This window comes from Xiphophorus maculatus, chromosome 23 (assembly GCF_002775205.1).
Source record: "Xiphophorus maculatus strain JP 163 A chromosome 23, X_maculatus-5.0-male, whole genome shotgun sequence".
Lineage (NCBI taxonomy): Eukaryota > Metazoa > Chordata > Actinopteri > Cyprinodontiformes > Poeciliidae > Xiphophorus > Xiphophorus maculatus.
Genome location: NC_036465.1, coordinates 31,730,953 through 31,755,910, shown reverse-complemented (window position 1 = coordinate 31,755,910; position 24,958 = coordinate 31,730,953). Strand labels below are relative to the sequence as shown.

The 24,958-nt window shown below is 39.2% G+C and overlaps 1 protein-coding gene across 3 annotated transcripts; it reads left to right on the top strand.

The window, feature by feature from the left end:
• Nucleotides 1–478: 478 nt before the first annotated feature.
• On the top strand, nucleotides 479–22,507 carry abhd18 (abhydrolase domain containing 18). Of its 3 annotated transcripts, none has more exons than XM_023328734.1 (14): nucleotides 479–602; nucleotides 5,860–5,968; nucleotides 7,259–7,343; nucleotides 7,425–7,525; nucleotides 9,436–9,511; nucleotides 10,541–10,625; nucleotides 11,466–11,493; nucleotides 11,639–11,777; nucleotides 12,964–13,053; nucleotides 14,125–14,226; nucleotides 14,457–14,623; nucleotides 14,989–15,125; nucleotides 16,656–16,818; nucleotides 21,466–22,507. In XM_023328734.1, the coding sequence occupies exons 2-14, from the start codon at nucleotides 5,877–5,879 to the stop codon at nucleotides 21,521–21,523; spliced, it is 1,323 nt and encodes a 440-aa protein (XP_023184502.1). In that variant the 5' UTR covers nucleotides 479–602; nucleotides 5,860–5,876; the 3' UTR covers nucleotides 21,524–22,507. The 3 variants fall into 3 exon arrangements, with proteins under 3 accessions (XP_023184502.1, XP_023184501.1, XP_023184500.1); XM_023328733.1 differs by having other exon boundaries at nucleotides 479–618; XM_023328732.1 differs by having other exon boundaries at nucleotides 479–688.
• The last annotated feature ends 2,451 nt before the right edge of the window (nucleotides 22,508–24,958 follow it).

Here is a 24,958-nt window from a genome sequence, read left to right as displayed (position 1 = left end):
ATCAATAAAACAATACAAGAGAGTAACTGTTTTCAATACTATGTATTTTTTAAAGAAGAAAATTAAATAAACAATACAAAACACAAAACATACATGGAAACCAAAATATAATAAATATATACACAATACTGCAGTTGATGTTCTAATGTGCACAGAGTCCTTCACTTTTCCCCGCTTCACTTTTCCCCGTCAACACAGTGTCTGACCGACACACATTTAATTAAACCAAGATATCCGGAAAATCCGGACTTAATCCACTATCCTGGTTTTGTGAAAAAGCCCTAATGTGAAACTTTAAGGCAAGCTCAATCTACAAACCAGGAAAGTGTGTTGATTTCGTAGTTTTGAAAGAAAAGAAAGAACAGAAAATAAAGCAAAAGAAAAAAGAATCGCAATCTAGATGCTTTTTTCTGTTTCTCTACTGTTTCATACTCCAGTCCAGTTGGTGGCGGCCGCGCTCCTATTTGTCGATTACCGACAATCAAAAGAAAAACGAAAATCCATTTGGACAGAGCTTGAATTTACTCGGTTGTCTTCCTTCCACCCAGAGCTTCGGCCGCAGAGTTTTCTGCAACCTTAGAAGCAGCCTAACCTCCTACCGTGTAAGAATGCTCTGAGGTAGCGTGACCATCCTCTGCTCATCATTTGACTATAATGGACCCGGCAGGCTACCTTCATGCTTCTAACAGTGAGCTGAACTTTGACCAGCTTTCTAACAAGTGTTTTACTATCTGTCACGGGCACAGGAGGGGCAGTACGTACGTGCGTACGTCTGTCTGTGTAACAAGCGAAACTTACCCTGAAGTGTCAGGTTTTCGATGTGTCGTTTCGTGCTCGCTGACCTTCATTCATTGCCTTATCTCCATTGTGATCTCCCTTTCTCCAATTGTTCTGGTTTTCTCGTCTTGTCTCGTTTCTGGATCATACTGTCACAGCGCTCTCCTAAAATCCCTTTCTACTGTGTTGTTATCTGGAGCTAGAGTAAAACATTTGTTGAGGGTTGTTTCACAAAAATGTATGAAAGAAAAAGGTGTTATGCCGAGAATTGCATGCCCTGTCGCGGGAACGCACATCGGTCTAAACTCTCGCCTATTGATGAGAAAACGGACTGAAATATGACCGAAGAGGCAACTTACTATTCGTAACATTATCATGTTTCTTAACCATGCAAGTCCTAAAATGGTGGGTTTTATGTCGCAGATTAATTGAAATAAATACGGTTTTGACACCTTTATTGAGACATATGAGTCGAACGTTTTACACTCAGTGTCTGATGAAAATATTCTCCGCTCATGTTTCGCAATCAGGGCGCTGCCAGGAATCTTGGGCCCCATGACAAAAAATGAAATTGGGCCCCTCCTGCTCACCTGCTGTTATAATTTCTTGAGTCTATCTGACCCATCAAAAGTGCCACAATTTTAAAGGCTTGGAACCAGAGGTGTGACCAAGTCACTGTGTTGCAAGTCTCAAGTAAGTCTCAAGTCTTTGTCCTCAAGTCTGAGTCAAGTCTCAAGTAAAGACAGGCAAAAGTCGAGTCAAGTCTCAAGTCAGGAACCTTTAATTTCAAGTCATTTCGAGTCGTTTTTATTTTATTTTTTTTTATTTGCAATTATACATAAAATTCAAATAATAGACCATTTGTTCGTTTTAAAATATGTATTTATATCAAATGATAGAACATGTGTAGCTGAAACCAAAGTATAAAAAACATTTTTAAATTGGACCACTTTATTGCCCAGTTCTGTTAAACTTGATATTCAATAAAAAAAGACGAAAATGCTGACATTTCCACAGCACAATACAAAGAACCATAACAGCAGTTTTTTCCTCTTTTCTCTGACCTGTCAAAACAATATATTGTCAATATAATTTCCCAACGTAGATGTCTTCAAATACACCAACCATCCTTAGATGATACTAGACCCGGCTCATCATCATAATGGGACAGAGAGACTCTGTTCCCAGTGTTCAGGGTCCAGAATCTGCTTTCTGTTCCGGAGCCCCGCTCACTATCCACCGGCTTCCTGAGCTAACACGGTGCACATTATTTGTGGAGGCATTTGAAGGACCGGATTTATGGTAAATCATCACCAATTTAACCCGGAGTACACATGCTAACACGAAGTTAGCTAAAGTCAACTATCTTACAGCAAAAGAAAAGTGCCACCTACCGATCTTTGTGAAGCTTCAAATGCCGGACAAAGTTGGACGTCGTGGCATCTCCATCCGATATTCTCTTCTTGCATGTTTTACAAGTTGCAGTTCGTTTTTTAGTCGAAAGTTCATAACCTATGTAGCCAAAAGAAATTACTCGCGGAAGCATATTCGAGCAGTTATTTCGTATTTCGTTCCCTGAGCTCTGTAGCTTTGCCGCGTTTTTTTTAAACGTCCAAATCCTGTTAATTTGATTGGTTGTGCTGCAGCTACGTACACATACATACATAAGGAGAGAGGAAAACCATAGTGACGGTCTGCGCATATTGATACGGAATGAGTGACATTAATTAATGACGCCACTTTATAAATAATGTGTTTTAAATTTTAAGACTTTGAGTAAAAAATATCAAGTCTTTTCAAGTAAACAGCTTCAAGTCGAGTCAAGTCCCAAGTCAATGGCATGAAAGTCAAGTCCGAGTCTTTGAGCATTTTTTCAAGTCAAGTCTCAAGTCGTGATTTTAACGACTCGAGTCTGACTCGAGTCCAAGTCATGTGACTCGAGTCCCCACCTCTGCTTGGAACTGCCTTGCTTTCTTTGGTCCAATACTGATACTAGCACAATATGTACTGCTAATGAATTTTACATGCAAAAGTCTGCATACACTATGCAAATAGGATCTCATTTTATTAAGAGTAAATTTCTGTCAGTAACAAATATATTGCTTTTGTTGTGTAATTGCAAAAAGAGCAGACAGGAAAAATCTACATAGACTCTCTGGAATGATGCTAACTAGCTTGTCATTGAACACAGTATTGCTCACCTTTATCACTGGGATAGGGATGAAGGGTTATGCCGGCTATTGGGGGTTAGAGCTGCTGTTGACTGACTCAGCTATTAAGTGTCGTAAAATGTACAGGAAGAAGTTAAATATATGAATAAGTTGGTAGATCCCCCACCCTCATTCATTAAATGAAAAGAAGGCAAACAGTAGTCTTTAGCTAAGCTAACTGTGCTAAATGGTTGATAATCTACCCACCTCTCTTGGAGAAAAACTGGGTTACAAATTTTGGGAACCTGACTTTACAACTTTCCTTAGCAGCACAGTAACTGCTACAGCCGTCCATGTTTTCTACTGACAGCTGCTGAACACCTTCACCGTCAAGCAGGAACGAACCATTTCATGCAGATCCATAGGAGTGTTCAGGGCAAATATGATTGTGTGCTATGTAGTGTGGTAGGGATAATATTTCATTTAGCTGCTAAAAGCAATTTAAAAAACACAATATGATTAATTTAGTTATTAACAGGGCCCCCAATTTTTTTCTATTTCTATAAACACCAACAAAAAACTATTTTGTAGAGGGTCCCCTGTCGGTCAGGGACCCTTGGAATCGTCCTAACTTTTATATAGCGCCCATTCCCATGTTTGCAATTCCTCGTTTTGACTTTTAACACCATAATAGCTTAACGCATGAGAAAACAGAGGTCCATTATGTGGAAAATGTGATATCAACCTTAACTTTCTAGTCTATTAATATAGGAGGGGACGAGCCTGCCATTATCTTCATTCCCTGCCAATTTCCTATTGATATGAAACTTATACCAGTAGCTCAGAGAACAAGTGTGATTATGTAGAAAAGGTGAAATTCCTCTTAACTCTTTATTTCTCCAAGTTAGCAGGAGGATGCATTTTCTTTGGCAAAGCAAATGATTCACCTGCCAATATTTGCATCCCCTGTTTTTCCAGCTCAAAAGGTGTCATACACATATGAAAGTCATACCAGTAGCTCAGAGGATATGTGTCATTATGTAGAAAATTTCATGTAACACATAACCATCCAATATTTTCACACTGCAGGTCATGCATTTTCTGGCAAGGGACATTTGGAGGCTGCTGATGACCTTCCTCATCTGGCGTCAGTGGACTATTTAATCTTATGCATTATTTCACAATAAAGGAAATAAAGAACCCACTTTACTCAACTCTAACTCTTTAAGTAGTACACATTCATCAATCTGTGTTAGCTGGGGAGTTCTTGACACATTTGCTGGTGGTAGCACTTGTTGCAGCTTTAATGGACAATTTGAAAATAAAACGATTCAAATGGCCAAATTATAAAATTTAAAAATATCCTCTCATTGTTCTTTAGCTGTTTTCTGCTAAATATTAAGTTTCATATCAATAGGATAATATTTGGGGAAAATAGGCAGGGGATGCAGATATTGGCAGGCTAAAAATGGATCCTCCTGCTAACTTGGACAAATAAAGAGCTAAGAATAAAATAACCGTTTCTACATAATCACACTTGTTCTCTGAGCTACTGGTATAAGTTTCATATCAATAGGACAATAGACAGGGGATGCAGATAATGGCAGGCTTCGAAATTAAAATGCATCCCCTCCTATATAATAGACTAGACAGTTAAAGTTGATATCACATTTTCTACATAATGGGCCTCTGTTTTCTCATGCGTTAAGCTGTTAAAAGCAAAAGCGGAAAATTGCGAAACATGTGCGGAGAATATTTTCATCAGACACTGAGTGTAAAACTGTTAGGTAAATTGTATTATTAGTAATTATCAAATATTTGTTGTATCATGTAGCCTTGTAGTTACATTTAGATAATGTTTCTGTATGTTAATTAATTCTGATTCCTTCCTAAATCCCTCCTTGGAAGAGAGAGGTGACAGCTACTCTCAGCAGCTGTTGCCCTGCAGGACTTCCTATGAGAGATGGAGGTGTTAATTGCTCCCAGCAGAGTTTTACAAGCCTGACAATAAACTCTGCTCTGTGCTTCTTTGTGCTACAAAGCCGTTGCTTTGAAGCTATACAACGTGTCCGATTCAACGCCGTGCTTGGAGCAAAAGGGATCTAGAGTATAGATAACATGTGTCTAGATTATTGAATGTCATTAGCGCTGTAACTATGTGCCCCTCCACCCTTTTTAGAGTTGCAGCGCCCCGTGTGGCAGGATTCCTAAAATCAATAAAACAGAGGAGCGGGAGATGTGTTTTTCAGAGCGGTTGGAGATTTGTAACTGAAAGCACATCTCTGTCTGCTCTCCTCGCGAGAAACAAAGAATCTAACTCTCTTGTCTTTCCTGTGTTTTGTTTAATAGGTATTTAGACCTGACAAAAACGTTCGACTCATATGTCTCAATAAAGGTGTCAAAACCGTATTTATTTCAATTCATCTGCGACATAAAACCCACCATTTTAGGTGGGTTAGGAAACACGATAATGTTATGAATATCTTTAAAAGTTGCCTCTTCAGTCATATTTCAGTCCGTTTTCTCATTAATATGTGAGAGTTTAGAGCGATGCGCGTTCTCTCGACAGGGCATGCAATTCTCGGCATAACACCTGTTGTAGGCACTGTATCACACAAGTGAATGCCGTAGGCAATTAGCGCATTCTCATTGCTGTCTTTATATTGCCAATAAAGTTGTTTAGTTACAAATTCTCTACACATGTTGATATTCCACAGACTGTTTGACATATTTAATAATTGTGTGTGACATATTTAGTCTCCATAAATAAAATGTTGAACATTTTGAGATCATATTCCTGTCCTGGATTTGCACACAACCCCCCTCTGTTTCTCACTTTGACACCATTTTTGACTTCAATTTGTAGTAATTTGTGTACCATAAAGTTCTGGTTGATCTACTTTGTGAAGACGGCTAATGTCTCTCTCTGTAGATGCCCAGGTCTAGTCCATGGGTATGAGTCGGCTGGATGTATTTTACAGAAGGCTTCTCCTCACCAAACTTTTCATTGGGGGATGGGGAAAGCCCGAAGACCTCAAAAGGTAACAAAATCCTTGCTTTACCACCTAGAAGTTTATTTACTAGTTGTATGTTGGAGCTTACATTCTTGGAATAATGCAAAACTCCAAAAATAACTTTGGTTGAATATTCCATTCCACTTATTATTACACTATGTTAAAAGTAATGCCTATTTCAGGCTCTTCATCATACCCTGTTATATAATCCAAAATCCGTCGGCACATTTTGATTTTATGCAAAATCAATCTACGCAGCAATAATAATATTACTCAAGTAGAAGAAAACGGTACTACAGAGCCCTCTAGGGACATGGGGATTTTTTTTTTTTTTGCCTTCCCTCGCAATAAGTTTTGCGTTTGCTTGCAGTATGCTTACTGCAATATTTGCTGGTCTGTTTTGTAGTCACGAATGTCAACTTAACATTTAAAATATATACATATTTAAAGAGCCTAAACGTGCGGCAAACTATTGGTGGTAGAGGGCCACACTGGGTTAACTCGGGGAATCTCATCTGTCCGATGTGTATATCTATCAACTCCAGGCCACTTCTTTGTTCTGTCACAATTATCGAGCTATTCCATTTTGATTATCATGTTTCAAACTTTACAAGGACTGCGACACAGACTCACCAGGCCAAACAATGCACAAGTGCCAACGATCAACGGTATTACAACATGATCAACAGAAACTACTCAACTCAGTCGGTTGGTTTGGGGAAGAAACTGTGCAAAGTTCTTTGCGTTTTGCTGGTTTGCTGCCAGGATTCTAACACACACCTGTGTAGCTCTGCACAGCAGCAGCAGGTCTCCGTCTCTGCTGCACAGGGTGTAAAAAGCGCGAGCGTCGAAGCGCTCATGTTGCGTTTGAAGGCTGCTCGGAAAAACATGGTACGACTTGTTAACAACGGATTAAACAATTTTAACTGCTTAAACAAGTGAAAGAGAGCACATATATGGGAAGTGCGGAAGCCCCTACTGTATCAAAATCAATATAGGAATAACAGAGAGTTGGCCACTTTAAGGCAAAAAACAACAAACAGTTTCCAGTCTGGGGGGGCCAGGGGGGCACGGCTGACGCTGTGGGCAATGCCCGGACCTGATCCTGACCCCCTGTCTCTCTACCACTTATTTAAGTACCAGGACCGCTTTCACCAAGCTGACGACTTGGTGATCCCAAGCCACAGGTTTAGAAGTAGTGGTTGATCTTGGATAAGCAGACAATATTGAATGGATATTTATGACCTCCATTATTCCTCCCAACACTAAATATACAAAGATTTCAAAAATTAATTCTTTGTTTTTTGTGTTTTGCAGAATTTTTGAGTTTCGAAAGATCATTGGAGACAGAGAGAAGTGCAAGACACTTGTGCCTGTGGACTATCCTGTTTACATAAACAAGGTTTGTTTTGGGCTTTTATTTAAAAACATTTGGTACTAAGTTTTTGTGTTCTCATCATCTTTTCTTCTGCATTTTGCCTAGACAGAGGAGCTCACTGACTGCCACATCCATGATGGATTCTTCATTTCTCCTTTGGAGCATTTGGTGCCAGGCATCCTGCCACAAGAGGCTGTCAAAGCAAGGTACCCAACATGGCAGTCTGGTGATCCTTTGAATCTGTGATGGAAACATTTGCATCTAGTATAATAAGAACTTTGAGTTTTTAGATAATCTCAAGCCATTTTTAATTCATATTTCCATAATATCAAAATTAAATAAGTCATGGTTTAATTTTGTTTATTAATATCTTTTAGTTTAAATATAATAACATACAATTGTAGAAGAATAAAGTTTGTCCTCCAGCAGCCTAACATAGCAGAATAACTTCACAGAAAACCTAAGCCCTTAGAATGAGAGGATGAGCCACAGAGAAGCAGCATTTTTCCCCACCATACACAACTGGGTAGTTGAATTTAGATTTTTGCTGAGATACACAGGAGTTGTCATCTGGTTGCTACGCTACCCAGACGACTTTTGTGACCCTTTAGCTCACCAGTGTCAAACTGGTGGACTATAGTTTTACCATTTCACTAAATGGTGAAACTATCTCACTAGCATGCAGTCAAGTTTTATAAAGCTTTGCTAATAAGTTCATATTGGAGCCAGGGGTGCTGAAGGAGAGAGACATCTAAAAGTTGCAGGACTCTGGCAGTCGAGGAATGCAATTTGACATCAGTGCGTTAGTCCAAGAAACATTACCCTGTGTTTAAACATGAGCTTTACCAAAAAGGAAAGTTTTAAGCCTAGACTTAACGTAGACATGGGGTTTGCCTCACAGACTAAGCTGGTTCCACAGGATCTGCCTCCCATTGTAATGATAGAACCTCTAGGAACCAGTGGTGAAGTCTGAGAGAAAAGTTCTATGTTAGGAACTGCTCTCAGATAGCAGGTTGGTCAGTGGTGAAGAACTTATTCAAACACTCTGCTTAAGTAAAAACTATTACACTAACATTTTTACTTGTGTAAAAGTAAGTGCTTTCTTTTAAAAATACATTAAAGTATTGAAAGTAAAAGTACTTGTTGAATATATTCCTCAGGTTCTAGAAAGGTCTAGAACCTGAGTGAAGTTTTCCCCTCCACCTTCTTCAAAGCATACAAAATTTGTGTCAAACGTTTGTGTTCGACATAGCACAAACATTCCATACAAATTTTGTTTGATTTTGTAAAAATGTGGTTGCTGGTTGACCTTTTGACCTTTAAACTTTCATTAATATATTCAAAGCCAAAGCAGCACAAGCAAAGGTTTTTGCTGCACAAACCAGCACAAATGTAGTTGAGTTGATTGACACCAATTTTGTCTGAACTGAAGAATGTGTGATGGCTGGTTGGCCCCTTTCATGATGATAGCAGTGTGTCCTGGTTCCGGTGATCATTCTTGGATCAGTTAATTAAGCTGTAATGACTACAGCTTAATTGAAACTAACCGGTGGGGAACTTCTTTGAACACAGTCGTGTCCACATCTGACCCTTTTTGCTACTTATTTTCACTCCTTGGTCTGAAATCTTGCGAGGAGATCTGGTCCCAATTTCTAATGTAATGATGTTCTTTTCACTTCTGGAGTTTGGGCCAAACAGTGCTCACTGGAAAGTACAATTGGATAAACATGTTTATCCAGACATGTTTTACAACAACTATTTGAAGAGCATCATAAACATAGAATAAACTTTAGAGCTACAGAAGTGCTGCACTTCTCTAGCTTGTCATACACATTGTCATATGACAATGATTAATAATGACTTATGGAATGTAATATGTAAGAATGAGACTGAGAAATATTCTTGGGAAATACATGCATCTAGAAGTTATTAAAGAAGGTATTAAACCTTTTTCTCTATGCTGTAGCAGATTATTTTCGTCTAGAGTAATGTTTTAAACTAGAAAACAATAAATAAGAAAAATCTATTTTGTCACTTTAACTCTTATTTTAGCTTACATACAGTAATGTGTTTTTCTAATGTGTAAGCAGTACTTCAAGTGTATGTGTTGTTTCAGGTTCCAATTTATTGTACCAAAGAGGTGGCAGAGGAACAGACCAGTATGTATTCAGTTAGCTGGGACTGGAGATCATGTAAGCTCTCTGCATTTTCATTTCCATACTATTAAGTGTCTGAGTTTTCTTGTTTCAGGTCATAAAACAAAATCATTTGATATTCACTGGGTTTCATAATTATACAGATTCAGTTAGCACCAGTTCACAGCAAAAGTTGTCTCAAGGCACTTTACAAAAAAGACATTTTAGTTCAATCATACATACATGTACATTCCTCTTGATCCTAGTTGTCAAACAATGCAGTATTCTCTATACCGTGTCTAAGGAAACTCAATAGATTGCATCGAGTCACTGACTTGCAGCATTCAACCCTCCTGGACCAGCAGGGGGCAACAGTGTCGTTAACAATACCTCATATCATGTAGCAGTGTGTCATAATTTTAACATATTTATAACAACCTCTAGCAAAAATTATGAAACAATTATTTATTCTGGAAAAATGAGAGCCTGTGGATTTACATCAAGATTGGAATCACATATTAAAACTTTGAGTATTTTGTCAGAACGCTGGCAGCAGTATTTTGTACAACTTGCAAACGGTGTATGGAAGTTTTGCTGAGACTTGCTTAAATTTAATTTCAATAATCAAAACATGATGAAACACAAGCATGCATCATTATTTCCAGCTATGGATGTGACACAATGGACCTTAATTTGACAATATTTCTCGGATGATATAAATAGGAATGGACCAGAGGCTTAACATGTCTGTCAAAAGTAAAACCAGACTCAAAGGTTAAACTAAAGCTCCTAAGACGGGTTAGGGCCCTATCCCATTATTGACCTTTGGCACATGACTTCTCCCTCTTTCATAAAACACCATCTTGTCAGTCCATTATCAAATAAAGGCCACTAGAGCCAAAAATATTCTATAAAAAAACAAAAGAAAAAACAGTGCAGTCAGCTTTGCAGCAGCAATCTTTCTCACACGTCTCCAGTGACCTGCAGTAGGAGAATTTACAGTCCAAGCGGAACTACACATCAGTTCAGTAAAGAGTGCTATGAGATTTTCTCATTCTGTTCTATTTGTCTCTTCTATGTTTGTAGTTTTTTTGGCGGCGTCGGACCTTGATGGCCAGGCCCATGATCAAGGAGGCAGGAATGGCTTCTCTGCTTCTGGAAAATCCATATTATATCCTTTATATGTCTTTGAGCATATGCCTAAACCGGCAATGTGTCCATATACACAAGTAAATACATTTATTTCAGTTTTTCCTTGTTAAACTGCTTTAGTAGTGTGTATTTATGTTCAATGTCAGTGTCAGATGGTTGAACTTGCCTTGTAGTTTGATACTCATGACCTAGTTTTGGTTGTGTAGAGAAGTGGTAACCTTAACAAGCTCAAGGTATTTGGTTGGAAAAACGATCCCTAACTTATTCAACTTTGTACCTACTAAACCAAAAGTAATTATTTACCTGAAGATCCCTCTTTGGGATCATGAAAAAACTCTCAGCTTATTATTACGGTATTTGTGTATCAATTCTTTCATTTGTAAAAAATAAACTTTATTTCAACAAAATGTTTTCCTTAATTAACCTTGAGTTGTATTTTTAAGAATATGACAAGCTTGTTTCCCTTGAAAGAATTATTGAGCTCTTGTTCATGTTCAGTCTCCTTGCTTTATTTTGATTTGATAACAAGCAATGGAAAGAAGGAGTTTGATAGAACTACACAGATACAAATGCTGCAAAGATTTCTCTCCCAGCTCAGGTTGTTCCTGGGAGGACTAGGATGAAGAACGCCTCACCAAACTGATGCACAGTTTCGAGTGCATCAGGCTTGTTGTCTAGTGGAGACAACAAGCCTGCTGTTGTCTTCACTAAACTGCCCTACAGTCAGAGCACACATAGCTCTAACATGAATCTTACCCACTTAGGAATTCCAACAGAAATGTGTGGTTTTAGTTTTTCAATACATAAAATGCAGCTGTAGTGTGTGCAATCTTTTTATGTTCCTTGACCAACAGGTCAAATGGCTATCGCAAACCCAAAGACCAACTGTAAGTGAACTCTCTAAACATGTGGTGACCTGTTTTGTAGAAGCAGATAATAATCAGAGACTTCCCAACGTGGCAGTAGCACATGAGATTGTAATTGACAGCTATAAGACCCGCCAGTTAACATTAAGTTATTTTTGTATCTCAGGAGGTCATGTCTAAAGAATGTGTCGGACCTGTTTGTGATGGGAGGGGCGTTGATCTTGGAGTCAACTGTGCTGCTGCGCTGGCTGGAGAGAGAAGGATACTGGCCCTTAGGAATGACTGGCATCTCTATGGGAGGATATGTGAGTAGATTGAATATACTCACACACCTTAGCCTGGCCCTCAGTAACCTGAAAATTGCTAACTTGTTCCTCATTTCACTTGAAAGATGTTCTTCTGGAGAAACTGTCTGTGGCAAACGCTAGGAAACAATGTGACTTATAGTCATTTAGCAGGTGTGGACATATGAATACGGCAACATTCTTTTGTCCTGTGTCTTTGTTAACATGTTAAAATAAGTTTCAATGTTTGTATTTCTTTGTCAAAAGCAATATTTGAGAAGACGAGACCATCTATGTTGTGGATAGGTGTATCTCTTGATCATGTGGTGTTTCTAGCGATTGTTGCTCACCTGGTGACTTTAGTAAGTGGGTGATGGGGGGGAGTCTACTTTTTGCTGACCGCTTTAAGTTTGTACGATTTTTTTGTCTTTGATCACTGTTTAAACCTGCAGATCCATTTTTATGCTGATGTTCTGCCTTGGATTTTTGAAGATATTGATAAAAATAATTGATAAACAAATTGTGTTGGGTACCTGTGGACATTAACACTCAGAAACAATGTTTTTCCTGTCTATTTCCTGCCTTGATCTGCAGTGCTGATGATTCCAAGACGCCATTGAACGCCGATGTTTACATATGTTCCTTGAACATGCCTTTTTCATTCTGTGTACTGCTTTGTTTTGCTGTGGCTCGTTTGGCACTGAGTGCGAGTCAAGCTGGGCTATTACGTTCAGTGGAAAAGATAAATAAAACCTTTTTTGAATAAAAAAAACTCCAGATGTCATCTGTGCCTGATCCCAGCAACATGTTTACCGTGTTTTCGATACTCAGCAGGAGGTAAACTCATTGGTGATTTCCAAAGTGAACTTCATTTTGTCCTGATCTTACATGTACAAATTTGTGATTTCTTTTTGGAACTGATGGGGTAATTGCTCTGTTTCCAGCTGTTTCCAAGCAGTCAGCCAGTCAGCAAACCTTGAAGCTCCATGGACAGACATGTTTGATAAAATGATACCAGCCAGTGTCGCCAAACTGTATCCTGGGGAGTTTATTTCCACTCTAATCACCCAGAAAGTCATCTTTCACCATCTTTCCATAAAGTTACTAAAATCTTTTTGAATAATGAAAATAAAAGAAGGCTATCTTATGATGAGATGGTTTCTATGTACAGATCATTTGTTTCATGGACTCGATGTTTTGTGTCTAGATGGCATCTCTGGCAGTGACCAACTGGCCCAAACCAATTCCTCTGATTCCCTGTCTGTCGTGGTCTACTGCCTCCAGTGTGTTCACCACGGTAAGGCATTGTTTCTAAAATCTTGCAGATAAAAATAGCATAGCACAAAAGGAAGGAAATACATGTCTGGTTATTATTTGTAACAATATTCTAAAAATCCTTTACCCTTCGAAAGCCTCTTTCACATTCGTAAAGAAAATGCATTTATGAGTTGAGTATTTGTGTTATGGCCATGAAAACCTTCCAAAATACTATTTTTTCCAGTAGCAAAAAGCTTTGGGTGGAGGCAGTTTGGTGGTGTGGGGCAAAGCAATGCTTGTAACCATTGGAGGCAATCTCAGTGCAGAGATGTTGAGATGAGATTCTGTAACACATCTGCACTCTATGGAGCCAAACTCCAAGAAGTCGATGTTCTCCTCCACAGTTTGGGATTTATTAGACTTCCTCCAATCCAGATTGAAAATTGACGGGATCAGCTCAAGAGTGCTGTTAGTTTACAAGTGCAAATTCTTCAAATTGCAGAAATGCTATTGTTTAGTTTGAGTGGCTTTGTGTATATTTTATTTTATTGTTTGTACACGTTTAATGTAATTATGTGGTGTAATTTAAGTTTTTTAACCCAACTGTCAGACAAATATTTTGATCTCAGTGGGACAAACCTAGTTAAATAAAGATTATTATTATTATTATTATTATTATTATTATTATTATTATTATTGCCAGAGTAACTGAACTTTAAACCTTCTCTTGATTGAAGAAAATGTTGTCATCCCTCAGCAGTTTGTGAAAAACGTCAAATGCCCATTGATGAAAAATGTAAACAGCATCAAATAAAAATTTCGGCTCAAATTTAGGCAAAAACATGGACCAAGTTTAATTCCACCACTACGAGTTTCCTATTCACTATATTTTAACCAGCTGTCCAGACCGCAGCTGGTCGACTTGTGTTATGGCTGTACAGTGTAGCCTGTGATGGTCTTTAGACATAATGTCTAAAGAAAAACACTGAAAGATCATTAGAACTTGTGCTTTAATGGATGGTTGAAGACCTGCCAAGTAGTGTTTCTGTTTTCTTTCAGTTGTTCCATCAAACTAAGAGTGAGCTGGTGTAATGTGTGTGTGTGAATCCAGGGTGTGCTTAGCAGAGCAGTAAACTGGGCCGAGTTGGAGAAGCAGTATGCAATTAATTCAGTGTATGAGACGGAGATCATCAAGCTGCTGGAGTACTGTGGGGTAAACATCTCATCATTCCTTGAACATCACTAAATTACTGCATAACAATTCCATTTATTCACAAACCTCATGGAATGAATAGTTATAATCTCATAATTCCATAAGGTTTATGAAATTTGAATGGAAAAAAATCTGTTAATTAGTAAGGTGAGCAAATACAAATATACAGACCTCATCCCACAGCACAAGTGTTATGCTTATTGTTTCCTCTTTATGCCTCTGCCTGTCAGGCTGATTCTTTTAAGATGGGAACAGAACTGCAGAGGAATGTGGACTCTTTAGGGAATCTGCTTGGCCTTGCTGGAGCTCTGCCAATCAAAGATGGTCGCTTCGTTAAAGTGGAGACGCAGTCTGAAGTCAGCTCATCACTAGTCAACAGCAGCGGAACTAATATCGGGTAATTGTTGTTTGAGACCATTACTACATCTATTTAGTCAATAACAGTTCACTGAATGAAGCCAGCAGAGAAATGTTACATTTCCTGAAGAAATCCTTATATTTAAATATAAATATTTTTTTCAGACAGGAAGCCAAAATCCTCAGTATGTTAATCTATAATCAGATCTAGAAACACAGAATAAAGAAATGAACCTGCCATTTAAAAATACTCTCATACATACAGCTTTCTACCACTCAAGAACTTAATGCATGTCAGTATTTTGAACTAATCTTTATTGTTCAGTTTAAAATCCTTACCTCCTCTTACAAAGTGTTAGCACCTAGACTTTAAAGTTAAGGAGTTGGTTCCTTTTTGTGTTTTAGAACCATCACTGCTCACAGTGTGGGTCATGGGAAGAAGATGAACTCCCACAAATGTTGTCGGCCATCGCTACACACAGAGTCAATCAGCTTCATGAAAGGTGTAATGGATGAATGCACACACATGGCCAACTTTTCTGGTAAGTTCTTCTACCTGAGTTCACAGGTTCCTCCCTGCCTGGTGTCTGGCAAATGATCCTCCCCATGATAAAAGGCTTCAAGAGTTGGAAAAAGGACTCTTGAAGGACTCTTTTCATTTTACACTCCACCTCCTTTTTCCATGTCAGTGCCTCCTCTGGACATGCCAGATGTCTTGGTTTATTTTGCAAGTTCAAGTAAAATTTGATGTTACAATCTTGCAACTAGCACTTTGGACTCAGGAATATTGGCAAAATTAGAAAAATATAGGAGTGATGATAAACAACTAGTCCCTGCATTTGTTACTTCAAGGCTGGACTACTGCATCTCTTCACTATCAGGAAGTCCACAAAATACAGTTAAAAGCCTCTGACTGATTAAAAATGCCACAGTAAGAGTTTGAATCAAAATTAAAAAGAGAGATCATATTTCTCCCAATTTAGCTTCTCACTCTGCTGCATTCTCCTACTACTCTCCGATTTTGCATTATCTCCTATTTTTTGTGATTTTCGCTATCTTTTTAATCTTCCTTTTATTATTGCGGTACAAAAATGTGACTGCTCAAAACCAGAAAATCAAACATCAGAGGACGTCTTATACATTGCTGTACCAAACTGAGGCACATATTTGTACCGAAACAATTGAAGGACTGTCATGTGGAGTAAAAAATCTGACTACAACACTCTCAGAAACTATACCTTTTCTTTTTTGTTGCATTTGAATGAATTTTTATTTCCCCCATGTTTTAAATGTCCCAGTATGTCTTTTATTAAAGCCAAGTGAGGTAGAGGTTGGGAGTGTGTGTGTTCTGTTTCCAACCTCACAAAATGGTGCCATTAAAATCACTAAACAAATATTTCTGTCCTGTGTGTCTGTCAGCAGCTAGCCTCACACCAAATGGATCCATAATTAGGTCTGACTTGATCTGAGTTTTTTTTTTCCAAACTTTGGAAAAAGTCTGAAAAATAGTATTCAAAGATTGTTATGACAATCCCAAAACATATGTGCTAGTGAGGTCAGTCTGTCAAAGGAAGGATCAATAGAGGGAAACATCTCTGATCACTCGAGTTTAGATGTAAACTTAGTCACAGATATGAATTAGATCTATGTGTAGATATAATCTACACATAGATCTGGTCACACCAGACCTGGTGTGTGTTTTGACTATCCGGCATTGTCAAAGGAATCCCTCCCCCCAGGACGGATTCATCTAATCACTGACTCAATTTAATCTGCTGGCTTTCATTTTATAGAAAACCTTTTAACCAGTTTGAATAAGAAACTGAACTTGACTGCATTTTTAATACTTGGATTAACTGACCTCTGAACTAATTTAACTTTCTTGTTGCGTGCCTTGAGAGAATATTTGATTGTATTAACGTTATTTAAGTCTTGCCTCTAAATAAACAAGAGCTACAACTTTACCCTGGCAACTTGCCATGAAAATCATGCAACTGAATATGTTTTTGTAGAAGGTCTTTAAATGCCAACAATGTATACAAAAGTAAAATACTGTTTTCTGACTCTTCCAGTACCCGTAGACACTGGTCTCATAATTGTGGTGCAGGCCAGAGAGGACGCCTACATCCCTCGAACAGGAGTCCTCAGCCTTCAGGAGATTTGGCCTGGATGTGAAATCAGATATCTGAATGGAGGGCACATCAGTGCTTACCTGTTTAAACAGAATTTCTTTAGGTAAGCTAAAGACTCGTTAGAAATCTTCTTAGATTTTGAAATAATTCCTCAGAAACCTGTATTATAGTCAAGACCACCTAACCCAAGACCCAGACTAGCGCACCATGCTACACGACGTAACAAAATATGAAGCATGATCAAAACCTTCTCAAATTGATATTAAAGATTCACATTCCAATGAAAAACTCCTGGATATTAAACATTGAAATCAATTTAACCAGTATCATTGTCAATTCAAACTCTTTGTTTTTCTTTGTTTCCACCTCTGTCCACAATCTGCACAGTTTGGATGTGGTGCAATAAACTATGATAGAAACCAATAGAAATACAGGTAAGGAAAGCTGTTACCATGGAAACAGATTTCAATACCAAATGATTCAGCTTCCATCAGTTACCTACAAACTCTGCTCCAAGACTGAAATAACTACTGTAGTAGTGATGAGACTGCTAAAATGATTGAAAAAATCAGTTCAATCATTTCAAATGATTTTTAAAAACATGTGTTTGAAAGAACATGCCATTTATCCCAAATACAGTTTTATAGTTTTTGTGGTTGAAACTCACAAAAAAGTTGAATCATCTGTACTAATTTAAAAAAACACATGATGATCTTGCAGATAAAAATATGTATATATCCTTAAAAAAGACACAAATTCAAGATATCAATGTAAAATGCCCATCTAGTGTTTTTACAAGTGTCTTGTGGATTGATAAAATGTTAGTGCCATTTGTAATATAGAAACAAAATAAAAGGAAAATATAACAAATAGAGAAAAAAAGTGGACTTGAGTTGCTTTGGCAGAAACAAAATTGATCTCATGCATCATTAAATATAATAATTAAGGCAACACAATAACCGTTAAAAAAAACCACTCCACTGTGAACATTAGCTTAGGAGCAACAAGCAAGAAGAGTGAAGCACATCATTACCGTCCTCATCCTCTCTGCAGCTGCATGAAACCTGCAGCTCACAGCAGAACAGCTGACAAAAACAGAGCAATGAGCATGCACTCTGTGTGATCCTACCGTGTTCTATTTCATTTATTCATTGCAGATTATATATTTTCAATTAAAGAGAATAATAATAACTACCCGCTGGTGGACACCTTCGGTGAGGGATGCCGTCAGGCTGAAGAAGGAGTCCTATCGGGCCTTTTTGGCCTGTGGGACTCCGGAAGCAGCTGATGGGTACCGGCGGGCGAAGCGGCATGCGGCTCGGGCGGTTGCTGAGGCAAAAACTCGGGCGTGGGAGGAGTTTGGAGAGGCCATGGAGAAAGACTTCCGTATGGCTTCAAGGCGATTCTGGTCCACCATCCGGCGTCTCAGGGGGGGGAAGCGGTGCAGCACCAACACTGTTTATAGTGGGGATGGTGTGCTGCTGACCTCTACTCGGGACGTTGTGGGCCGGTGGGCAGAATACTTCGAAGACCTCCTCAATCCCACCAACATGCCTTCCACTGAGGAAGCGGAGCCTGGGGACTCTGGGTTGGGCTCTCCAATCTCTGGGGGCGAGGTCGCCGAGGTGGTTAAAAAGCTCCTCGGTGGCAAGGCCCCGGGGGTGGATGAGATCCGCCCGGAGTTCCTTAAGGCTCTGGATGTTGTAGGGTTGTGTTGGTTGACGCGACTCTGCAATATCGCATGGACATCGGGGGCAGTTCCCCTGGATTGGCAGACTGGGGTGGTGGTCCCCCTGTTCAAAAAGGGGGACCGGAGGGTGTGCTCCAATTATAGAGGGGTCACACTCTTAAGCCTCCCTGGCAAGGTCTATTCAGGGGTCCTGGAGAGGAGGGTCCGTCGGATAGTCGAACCTCGGATTCAGGAAGAGCAGTGTGGTTTTCGTCCTGGTCGTGGAACACTGGACCAGCTCTACACCCTCGGCAGGGTCCAGGAGGGTGCATGGGAGTTCGCCCAACCAGTCTACATGTGTTTTGTGGACTTGGAGAAGGCGTTCGACCGTGTCTCTCGGGGAGCCCTGTGGGGGGTTCTCCGGGAATATGGGGTACCGGGCCCTTTGATACGGGCTGTCAGGTCCCTGTATGACCGGTGTCAGAGTCTGGTCCGCATTGCCGGCAGTAAGTCGGGCTCGTTTCCGGTGAGAGTTGGACTCCGCCAGGGCTGCCCTTTGTCACCGATTCTGTTCATCACTTTCATGGACAGAATTTCTAGGCGCAGCCAAGGTGCTGAGGGGATCCTATTTGGTGGCCTTAGGATCTCATCTCTGCTTTTCACAGACGATGTGGTCCTTTTGGCTTCATCAGATCGTGATCTGCAGCTCTCGCTGGAGCGGTTCGCAGCCGAGTGTGAAGCGGCCGGGATGGGGATCAGTGCCTCCAAATCCGAGGCCATGGTCTTGAGCCGGAAAAGGGTAGAGTGCCTTCTCCGGGTCAGGGGGGGTGTCCTGCCCCAAGTGGAGGAGTTTAAGTATCTCGGGATCTTGTTCACGAATGGGGGAAGAAGGGAGCGGGAGATCGACAGGCGGATTGGCGCAGTGTCTGCTGTCAAGCGGGCGCTGTACCGGTCCGTCGTGGTGAAGAGAGAGCTGAGCCAAAAAGCGAAGCTCTCGATTTACCGGTCGATCTACGTTCCCACCCTCATCTATGGTCATGAGCTTTGGGTAATGACCGAAAGAACGAGATCGCGGATACAAGCGGCCGAAATGGGTTTTCTCCGTAGGGTGGCTGGGCTCTCCCTTAGAGATAGGGTGAGAAGCTCAGTCATCCGGGAGGGACTCAGAGTAGAGCCGCTGCTCCTTCACATCGAGAGGAGCCAGTTGAGGTGGCTTGGGCATCTGGTCAGGATGCCTCCTGGACGCCTCCCTGGTGAGGTGTTCCGGGCACGTCCCACCGGGAGGAGGCCCCGGGGAAGACCCAGGACACGCTGGAGGGACTATGTCTCTCGGCTGGCCTGGGAACGCCTCGGGATTCCCCCGGAAGAGCTAGAAGAAGTGGCCGGGGAGAGGGAAGTCTGGGCCTCCCTTCTGAAGCTGCTACCCTCGCGACCCGACCTCGGATAAGCGGAAGAAGATGGATGGATGGATGGATGGATGGAATAATAACTACTGCAATGTGTGCAAAACATTACAAAAGCTAAGAACGGCTCTCACTGAGACTTGAGTTCTACCATTCATAAAGAGCTGTTCAAGGAATCGGATCATTTGTGAACGTCACATCATTACCCGAGACGAGACTATTAAAAAGTCATCTTAAGACCAAGACCGGACTCAAGCACTACTACACTGCCAGAATCTATATCTATTCTTTCATGTTGAATACCACTCTTAAGATTTTAGATGAAGCCATTGAAGTGCCTTAGCCACAAGGCTTTGTCTCCCAGTCCCTTCTGGCTGCCTTTATGTCCCTTTTGATGGTGATGAACACTTAGATTGGGAAATGTTGCACACCTTAGGCATTATTTTTATTTTAAACTAATTAAAAATGCCTAAGGTGCTGATAATGCCTAACACTCTGTTCAAGATGCAACAATCTGTGAAAGACTGATATATTACAAATTAGTTCAGTGAAAGAAATATTTTCTTTTAAAACTGCAAAGAAATACTACTTCATAAAGCATGTTTTGCACATGTTTTGACTGCCTGACAAAGCAGTAAAAACCTTTTTGTAAACATATGAAGTTGCCACCTTCATATGTTTAAACAATAATACATAAAAATATATAGCATGGAACTATCATACCATTCGAAGGAAGACAGGTTCTGTGTCACAGACATGAACTAGACAGCAACCCTGAGCTACTGCCAGATTAGTGACAAAGTGGAGGTTTGGTTGTGACCATCACAGAAGTGTGATGTGTGTACGTGTCAGACTGAGCTCTGAGTGAAGGAATTGGGCAAAATTCCAGTTAACTATGGTGAAAAGATCATGTCATAATGTTATTCCCTCATCAAAAATACATCTGGAGTGTTGCCTTTCATCCAAGTTTGAGAAATTCTTCAAGCAAGTATTTTTGCATCTAGTGCAAAACGCATGATTTCAGACTAGCGTCAGCAGCAATTAGCAAACACCTGGTGGAACTGTGATCTGCTGAGCTCGTTATCCGAGCGGCTTCTCAGTGCATCGCTGAAAAAAATGCAAGTGGTCAATAGAGGAGCCATGTGATAAAAACCTGAAGACGGAGTTTCAGAAAGAGCAGGACTTTCCTAAAGAGACAGAAGCCCAGTTTCAAGGCATTCAGTTACAATGTCAAATTTCTTCTATGTGATATTTGAGATATATAGCATTTTTATAACAACTGAACATAACATAGGGGTTAGGGTTATGGTTAAGGTAACCCTACAAAATGTTATTATGTGCCTCGAAAATACATGATAATTCCCCTTTAAAGACCAAAAGCAACTTGTATGCTTTTGGTCACACAAATGTAGAGGTTATTTTATTATTTAATGTCCCTTTGGGATTGATAAAGAATTTTTGAATTTCATTAATCTGCCATGATTGTCATTTGTTTTGAATATGCATTTTTACATTTTTACGTTTATTTGTTTACTGTTTTGCATTGCAAAACCTGGCTTCCTCAACAGAGTTATGGCTTTTATGTATTTTTTCTCTTAATGTAATTTCCTTTCGTCCTCGGCTTTATGCATCATTATGTCAGCCAAATAATTAGATGATGTTTCTCTTTTTCCTCCAGACAGGCCATTTATGATGCATTTAACAGGTTTTGCCTGAAGTATCCAAGCTCCCAGTAGCTGTGGGAGGCTGAGGCCCTGTTGACGCTGGGACAGGCACCACAGCCTGAAGAAAGGACGAGAACTTCCTGGACAGCAGCAACAATCAGAAACATGTCAAATGTTTAGTTCATCCAGCAAGCAGTGGCAGCTTTTGTATTGCCTCCTCCTGATTTTCCTGACTTGCCTGGTGTGTGTCTCTGGAAAACCAAAACTAATGTGGATGACTGAAGATTTGTGTGCCAGTATGTGGTGATTAAGGATAGACTTAAACCTTATTTTGATAGGATCCTGTAGGAATCATGGAACATTGGAAGTGATCTCCTGTTTTTATTATTTTGAAATCTCTGGACTTGGAAATCTCTGGATTTTGCAAGTAGGCAAATCTGCAATAAGCTACAGAAATCATGAATGTGGGAATGTAATTACAGAAACTAAGTATTCATTTAAGGCTTCAAAAAATATCAGCCTGATAATTTCTTGGTGTATTTGGAACACTGCAAATTTCATAAATTAAAATGTAGTTTTGTGAGTATTTTACCTAACATTTAATCACTTTTTGTATCTTCTCTTTTTAAATATAATGAAGCTGAATGCTGTTGGCTTGCGTGTTCTTTGTTCTTTCTCTTTTGAGTTTGTTTGGTGTAGATAGCTCAGTCTTTGACCAGCTAGAGCTGATTTAAACAAATGTTTTTTAAAATCTCCCAGATGCTCTGCAGCTGGGTTGTTGTCATGTCAGTAATCATTGGATATCTGTAGTGTGGGTCCAAATCTGCAAGATGCTCATATGGAAACGGTTTTATTCCAGGATTTTATAGGAGAACATAGATCAAGCCTTTTTTATATGATGTTTGTTATCATGATGTAAACATTGTCTCATTAACAACTGATATTCATTTAGTTTGGAGACATTTTTGGTGATTTCTGATAACTGTGCTCCATTTAGAACTGGAGTATCTGACCCAGTTATACAGTGGGCCAACATTAAAGACTTGAAGAACATCAGCCTTGAAAACGTGTCTAATTGAGGATAGTTTTCCTTTTCATGTGAAAATGAGCAAAACTTTTCACTGTAAGCACATGTGACATCAAATGTCAAATAAGTTAATAATAATAATAGATGCAATAATTAACATCTTACTCTAGCCTCCTTAGTGAAATGTAAATAGTAAATAAAATAGTAGCAAAATAGTAGCAATTTTTTCTAAACTCTAGCAATGATGGTAATCCATCCATCCATTGTTGTAATTGTTACTCTACTTTATTCTTTTCTTTTTTTTAAAAAAACTACTTTCCTTGAAACAGTTTTGGTCTATGTAAATTCTTCCATCTTGATCTTGAAACCCTAGAAGACATTCAAATTAAGAAATACACTGCTCAAAAAAATAAAGGGAACACTCAAATAACACATCCTAGATCTGAATGAAAGAAATATTCTCATTGAATACTTTGTTCTGTACAAAGTTCCATTTGCACAACAGCAGGTGAAATTGATTGTCAATCAGTGTTGCTTCCTAAGTGGACAGTTTGATTTCACAGAAGTTTGATTTACTTGGAGTTATGTTGTGTTGTTTATTATTTATTATCTGTTATTTATTTTTTTGAGCAGTATACTTTATTGATCCCAAAGAGAAATTAAATGTTGTAAGGCATTTAATTGAAGAGTCATCATATTGCTTTGAATATTGACAATAAAAGACTTCACTGCATGATTTTAATGTATGGAAGCCCGTTTCTCCCACTCTAATTAAAAAACAAAGTTATCTTATTATATGGAGATAACTATCTCCATCAGTCGTTCTATTTTCTAACATAACGTTAAAATAATAAAAGTGCATTGTAATGAGATACTATCTCATTAAAATATACCATATATATACAAATATATTCTATTTCGTAATTATGTTTTAATCATGTCTGGAATCCAAAACGATTTCTAAAGATAAAAACCTTCACACTGTAGATCACAGATGTCAGACTCCAGTCCTCGAGGGCCGCAGTCCTGCAACTTTTAGATGTGCCTCTGCTGCACCACACCTGAATAGAATAATTAGGTCATTAAGGCTCTGGAGAACTGATCTACACAAGGAAGAGGTAATTAAGCCATTTCATTCCAGTGTTTTGTACTTGTAGCACATCTAAAAACTGCAGGACAGAACACTGGAGTTTGAGACCTCTGCCGTAGATAATATAGGAAATAGCGCCCCTTCAGTTCAGGAGAGCAATGGCGCCGTTTGCAAATAAGGTATGGGAGTGACATCTGGTCTGTCCCCGCCCCTTTCTGTCTGCTGCAGCGAGGTTATTCTCCATAAATTGTAACTGAGCTTATAAAATTTATTTTATTATCAGCCCCCTGGACAGAGGCAAAATGGATGTTTAAGATGTAAATAAGTACTTGTTTTAAATATTGTGTGATTTAAACTGCATTTGTTTAATTATATGCAAAAAAATAAAGTTAATTTACATTGTGAACATTATTTTAAATTAGGTTAAAATTCATCAGTAAGGTATTCTACAAATAATATGGCTTGGCCTGATTGTAATAATACCTTTGTTTCTTTATCAATCATTTCTCTAATCCTCTGCAATGGTCTATTAAGGCCTTTGTGACAAACTGAACAGAGGTCTTCAGAAACACAATCAAACAGCAATAGAGGCCATATGGGTCATTTTAAAACTGATAATTCTATTTTCTAACATCATAGTGTTATAATAATAGTACTTGACTGAATATGAATTAATGGTATTTTAATGCAGGGTGATAAAAAAGGACCAAAGCAGATAAGAAAATGGAACCAGACAAGACTTAATGGTTTCTGATCAGTGTGACCACTGACTGAACAGATAAGGCTTCAGGCTTAACTAAGACTGGTGGTTAGCCTGGTCCAGAGCAGGCTAGCTTCACAGAATTGCCGCTTTTGTAAAGCCGAATCAAGGTTTAATTAAAAACCAGGATATCTGGATTTTCCAGATATCCTGGTTTTTTGAAACAGCCCTTTGGACTTTGTTGTGGCCACACCAAAACACTGACTTTGTTGTCCTTAACCCACTTTGGTCTTCCAAATGGACAATAACCCTAAGAATACTGTCAGTCTACGCCCAAACTTTAACTTCCTGGCTGATGTCTTTAGATGTTACTTCAATATTTCTACATCATGTTGTTTCCTTATGATGTGTACCAGTTTCTCCTGCAGCAAAACACTCCCACAGCATGATGCTGCCACCCCATTCTTCAGTTAGGATTGTACAAACAACAAAACATAATACTGTTATGAAAACGTACTTTGGCTTACTTACTGGAAAAAGGAACTCAAGGTATTTTAGGGTTATTTTCATTTTAAAAAGGTCAGAGGATGTAGAACCTAACAGTATGAGACTTACATCTTTTTTTGTGTATATTGATGTTGAAATGGGAAGTTCTGTAAAAGGAAGTGTGAAGCAATGCATGTACTTTAT

Coding starts and splice junctions, on each gene's coding strand:
- abhd18 (XM_023328734.1), top strand. CDS start 5,877: ATGGGTATGAGTCGGCTGGATGTATTTTACAGAAGGCTTCTCCTCACC. Junction 11,494..11,638: donor CGCAAACCCAAAGACCAACT/GTAAGTGAACTC, acceptor TTTGTATCTCAG/GAGGTCATGTCTAAAGAATG. Junction 15,126..16,655: donor ACACATGGCCAACTTTTCTG/GTAAGTTCTTCT, acceptor TGACTCTTCCAG/TACCCGTAGACACTGGTCTC.